Genomic DNA, 4,976 nt, shown 5'->3' with positions numbered 1-4,976 from the left:
AAAAAAATATGAAACAATACATACCCATAGTGTCTACAACCGAGAAATCTACGTCCAGGATTATCATTTGTCCATGAAATTTTCAGAATTGGAGGAGTCCCACATAAGCAAACAAGTCTCCTATTATAATTCATGAATTTAGCAAGAGCAATTAAAACAAAAAAGAGAGAAAAATTCTGAAATTTGAAAAGGAAGAAGGGATTAGGGAGAATAAATAGTTAGAGAATAGAGAGAGAAAAAAATCTTTAAAATATGCCAAATATTAAAGAAAAATGGCTCTTTTACGTTTTTTACCGTTGGACCTTTATGATGTGGCAAAAAATCACTTCCTCACGCGCCTAGTAGAGTGTGTTGTCAGTTTCTACGTCATGTGGACGAAAAAGGTGCACGCGACAGAGGAATAAACAAGTTCGGGGGGGTAATTAAAACAAAATTTAGTTTAGGTGTACACCGTATAAAAAGCTTCAAGTTCAGGGGGGTAGTGAGTACTTCTGCCAATAAAAAATGCTTGTAAGTTGAAACAAATCACAAGTTGGTAATGACACAATTATGTTAGTTGATTGACAACGATCCCTAACACTACAAACACCAATGCTCCAATTGACATACAATAGCATTGTAATTCACCAGTTACTTCAGACGCTAGCCAAATCTAAAAAACATACGAAGAGATCTATCATGTTGTTCAATATTTGTATTGAGTAGGCAAAATATGCAGTGTACATAGACCATAGTGATAGAATCTGTACATCTCAATATTGCGGTAACACTTATATACTCACTTGACAAGTTCAAATAACTCGAATCCAAGTATTAACTCAGTGGAACTACCACGAGACATGGCTAACTTTCTATATACCAGTATATACTTCAACTTTAAAGCTGTTTTTGTTTGTAGGAGCGAGGCTATATACTCTAATGAGTTTCAGAACTGTTGCTGCCATTCCTGAATTGCGCGATAGAGAGCATAATTGGGAATCAAATCACAGGTGTCGAGTTTGAGGTTTGTCATGGGAGAAGTATCGTGTCCGCTATACAGCCATCCTTTAATTGCATCACCTTCATATGTATAACCATCTGCTGCTATGTGTGGATCTTCCATGACATCCTGAAAGTGTTCAGGAAAAAGATAAAGGCATCAATCGTACAAGATACACAACACTACACCATATACGAAGTCTCAGCAACCATCTGTACTTCATTTTGATTCTTGATAGTATCTTATACTAGCAGTGATAAAGGGGGCCTTTTTAATTTCTTTCATGTAGAAGTATTCATCATTCGTACCACTTGATAAGAAGTAAGCACTCTGATCCTAGTAGCTCGTTAGTGCAACCTAAATTCTCTAAACCGATAGATGAAAGTGATTATTATGTGCGTTCATATTGAATGATCGATCAACACAAAAGTGAGGATCTAACAGCTAGTCCGCATGTTCTCCATTTAGGAGGTGAAAGAGTAACTAATTGAAACCATTACCAGAATTTTGAACCAAAGGAATACGAATCATATATCTTATGCTTACCTGAAAAATAGGACAAACGAAATGAGGAGGAATTCGTTTTTGACCCTTGGAACCCTGAGATGAAGTATTCAAATCTGAGTGTGGTTTGCATATATCTCTCATTGGCTCAATGGTTGGCCAAACTTCAGAGAGCATATTAGGCCGATTTAAAGGATCTTTCTCACAGCAACTCAATGCTAGATAAGCTAACAGTTCCGCTTGTTCAATTGGCCAATCACCAGCTGAAGAGTCCAAAACTGAACCCAAGTTCCCACTTTCCAAAGCACACTTGACGTCCCTCACTATACCCAAAGCTGGTCTTGCAGTCAAAAGTCGTAAAAGTATGACGCCAAATGAGTAAACATCAGATTCTACAGTAAACTGTCCATTGTCAATATATTCTGGGTCCACATAAATGGAAGCCTCTGGATCATCATTATTGGAATTCTCAGTCTGGGAAATCAAGAGATGGACTCCGAAATCACTTATTTTACTGACAAATTTAGCATCAAGGAGAATGTTGGTAGGTCTCAAGTTCCCATGGACAATGCAAGGATCGTTGGCATGAACAAAGATAAGAGCAGAGCATATCTCGACAGCAATTCTTATCCGATGTTGCCAATGAAGAGGACGGGATTTTTTGCAGCAGGCCAGGTGATCTTCAAGGTTTCCATTTTCAAGGAATTCATAAGCGAGGGACCTAGACTCTGAGCAAATCCCAATCAGGGTAACAAGGTTTGGATGCCTCACTCTGCTCAGACTTTCTGCCTGTAATAATCAAGACATTGTAAAAGTAAGAAACTGTCTATTTATCAAGCGTAAAGATGGAGGTCTGTAACAAAAATGAAAGCATGCACAGTTCTTGAGAATGGGAAAACTTTTCAGACATATTTTACATCATATTTTACATCAGAAAGCCTAAAAACTTCTCCATGTTTTAAGAGTAAAGAATCAAGATGATAACTGAAGCTTTATTCCTCAAGCAAATTTCATATTCTGTCAAAGCTTTGAAATCATCGTCATCTCAATAATAGGGATATGTATACTAAATGCAAGGATTGTCCTGCTTAAGATCAACGGGAAACAAATTGAGGGTATTTCATCCGTTCACTCACCCTTTTACAAACGTACAAGGGTTCCTGCAAGAAACCAAAAAGAGAGGGGGCGGGAGTGTAGAAAATATGAAATGAAAACTACTAAAAGTTCACAGTTGGTAGAAATTGTGTAATTTCAATCTCATTGAAACTACAGCTTTAAATGCTAGGGACGAAATGTATATTATATAGGGAGGCAGCTAATACTTACATAAAAAGGTACAGTAGGGATCATTAAACACAAATATATAACAAGAAATTGAATTGCACACATGCCACAAATTAGCATCTCAAGATTCTAAGTGACTCACCTTATGTTGGAAATCCGAATCACTGAAAGAACCACAAGCTGGCAACATCTTTATAGCTACTTTTACGTGGTGAATAATTCCCTTGTAAACACTTCCGAATTTTCCTTCTCCGATCTTTGAAGATGGATCAAAATTTCGTGTAGCCTCTATGATGTCAGAGAAAGATATTGAAAAGAAGTTTTTGATACAATACTCATCGGCATCATCTTGTACCAATTTTCTAAATCTGTTAACTTCTTTGATTGCATTGTCACGCTCTATCTGCATCTCATCCCTCTGCTTCCTAAAGGATATTAGGAGCTCTACTGCTTGAATTATCTTCTCCTCTAACTCCTTCCCTGCATAGGAGGATTCAGTTATTTGACTTTCTAGTACAGGCTTCTTCTCCTGGATCATCTGAAGTTCATTTAGGCACAGGTCGTGCTGAATCTTCAATTCCTCAATCCCTTCTTTTTGCTTTGCAAAATTTTCCTCCTTTTCTTTTCTTTGATCTTCCTTTTCCTTGAATAATCTATATGACACTTCAGCCTGGGACAATCTAACGTCAGTGACAAGAATGAAATCAAAACATGTGGAATTCTATCACAAATATTAATGGGGTGGAAAGGTATATAATCCAAACTCTACTGGGAATTTCCAGGTCATATGACTACAGCTAACTAGCGGGAGATCACAGATTGATTCAATTGATATATACATAAATACAAGTGTGTGTAGGTCTCCAAACTAAAATATGTTAGTATAATGATAAGACAAGTATAGTAATCATGAATCTGCGAAAATAGCAACTACAACCTTAGAAAGTTAAATGAGACCAAAACCGATAATCATGTCATAGAAACTATATAGGAGTCTTAGCTATGTTCCACACTGATTCCTAAGTTTCTGCATGGTTTCTTAAACACACAACTACATTAAATGAAAGGGTAGATTCACCATGCGGATAGCCTCCATAGCATCTTCTTCAGCTCTCCACCGTTTTACTGACTCTTCAAAAGCCCTCTGTTTTGAGTTCTCAGCATCCATCATAGCATGCTCCACTCTACTCCTTTCATCACTAGAGGCTTTTCCGTGAAAACTTCCTTCTTCCTGCATCAGATAATATAAATAACAGCTTCATATTAATCAAAAAGAAAAAAAAAACTGATAGCTTCATAATTCATGTCATAGTCAGTTCTCCAACAAAAGTCTCCAACAAGATAATATTATGTACTCTCTCTCTCTCTCTCTATATATATATATATATATGATTGACAGTAAGAAACTCTACATTAATGTTAAGGAAATTCTAGAGCCAGTACATGTGGAGATTAAGTGGTGAAGGTTCACACAGATCACAAGTTCAACTCTTAAGATTAAAATACACAAGAGCTTTTCAAATGTTGGATACAAGTTTGCAAGTATCTTCGTCTGAGAAAATACAATGCTTACCAGCAAAGGCTGGGACGTTGCACAATGCAAATGTGCTTCATGCACGGGCGAATAGTCTCCCTTGATCTCTACCTTGACTATTTTGTTAGCTGGGCTTGATGCATTTTCTAAAATGTTCAAATCTTCATAACCGTCGCCAACATGATTGCGCATTTTGGTTCCTCCGTTATCTTCTGGAGAAGATAATGACTCCAAGCTACTTGAAAGAGAGTTATTCATAGACCTTGCAAGACAAAGGGAAACAAAATAGGAAGTTAGTCAGCCTTGATAAACTGTTAACCACACCTCAATCGCAAGCTAGCAGAATGAGTAAAATTTGGCAGCCCAGTGTGCTAAACATCCCGCGTTCACACGGGGTTAGGGGAAGGGCTGAACCCCCTTATGTGTGATGTAGGCAGCCTAGTCAGACACAAGTATAAGCATCAATAGTTAATTCCATGGCTCAAACCTGTTACTTATGACCCAAATAGAGACAACTTTAACGTTGATCCAAGGCTCCCTTTCCCAAGCTAGCAGAATCATATATTTTTTAATCCTCCTTATCCAATTCATTCCCTTTGGAGAACTGTTTGTCAAAAGCCACGTGCGATTCCAGGATAGCTCTCTTCCACACACCCCCCCCCCCCCCCCCCCTTC

The 4,976-nt window shown here is 37.8% G+C and overlaps 1 protein-coding gene across 3 annotated transcripts in view; it reads right to left on the bottom strand.

Annotated features, from left to right (window-relative positions):
- Nucleotides 1-674: 674 nt before the first annotated feature.
- The window catches only part of LOC102605657 (U-box domain-containing protein 32), a 9,331-nt gene continuing 5,029 nt past the window's right edge, over nucleotides 675-4,976 (bottom strand). For all 3 annotated transcript variants that reach the window (XM_006353815.2, XM_015311536.1, XM_015311537.1), the window contains exons 5-9: nucleotides 4,341-4,563; nucleotides 3,846-3,998; nucleotides 2,910-3,437; nucleotides 1,526-2,272; nucleotides 675-1,108 (exon numbers count right to left, since the gene is read on the bottom strand). In XM_006353815.2, the coding sequence (XP_006353877.1) occupies nucleotides 926-1,108; nucleotides 1,526-2,272; nucleotides 2,910-3,437; nucleotides 3,846-3,998; nucleotides 4,341-4,563 (1,834 nt within the window). In that variant the 3' untranslated portion in view covers nucleotides 675-925. The remainder of the gene's footprint in view (nucleotides 1,109-1,525; nucleotides 2,273-2,909; nucleotides 3,438-3,845; nucleotides 3,999-4,340; nucleotides 4,564-4,976) is intronic.

Source organism: Solanum tuberosum, unplaced genomic scaffold (assembly GCF_000226075.1).
Source record: "Solanum tuberosum cultivar DM 1-3 516 R44 unplaced genomic scaffold, SolTub_3.0 scf00159, whole genome shotgun sequence".
NCBI classification, from domain to species: domain Eukaryota; kingdom Viridiplantae; phylum Streptophyta; class Magnoliopsida; order Solanales; family Solanaceae; genus Solanum; species Solanum tuberosum.
Note: the sequence above shows the minus strand (reverse complement) of the source record. Positions and strands in the feature narration are given on the sequence as shown.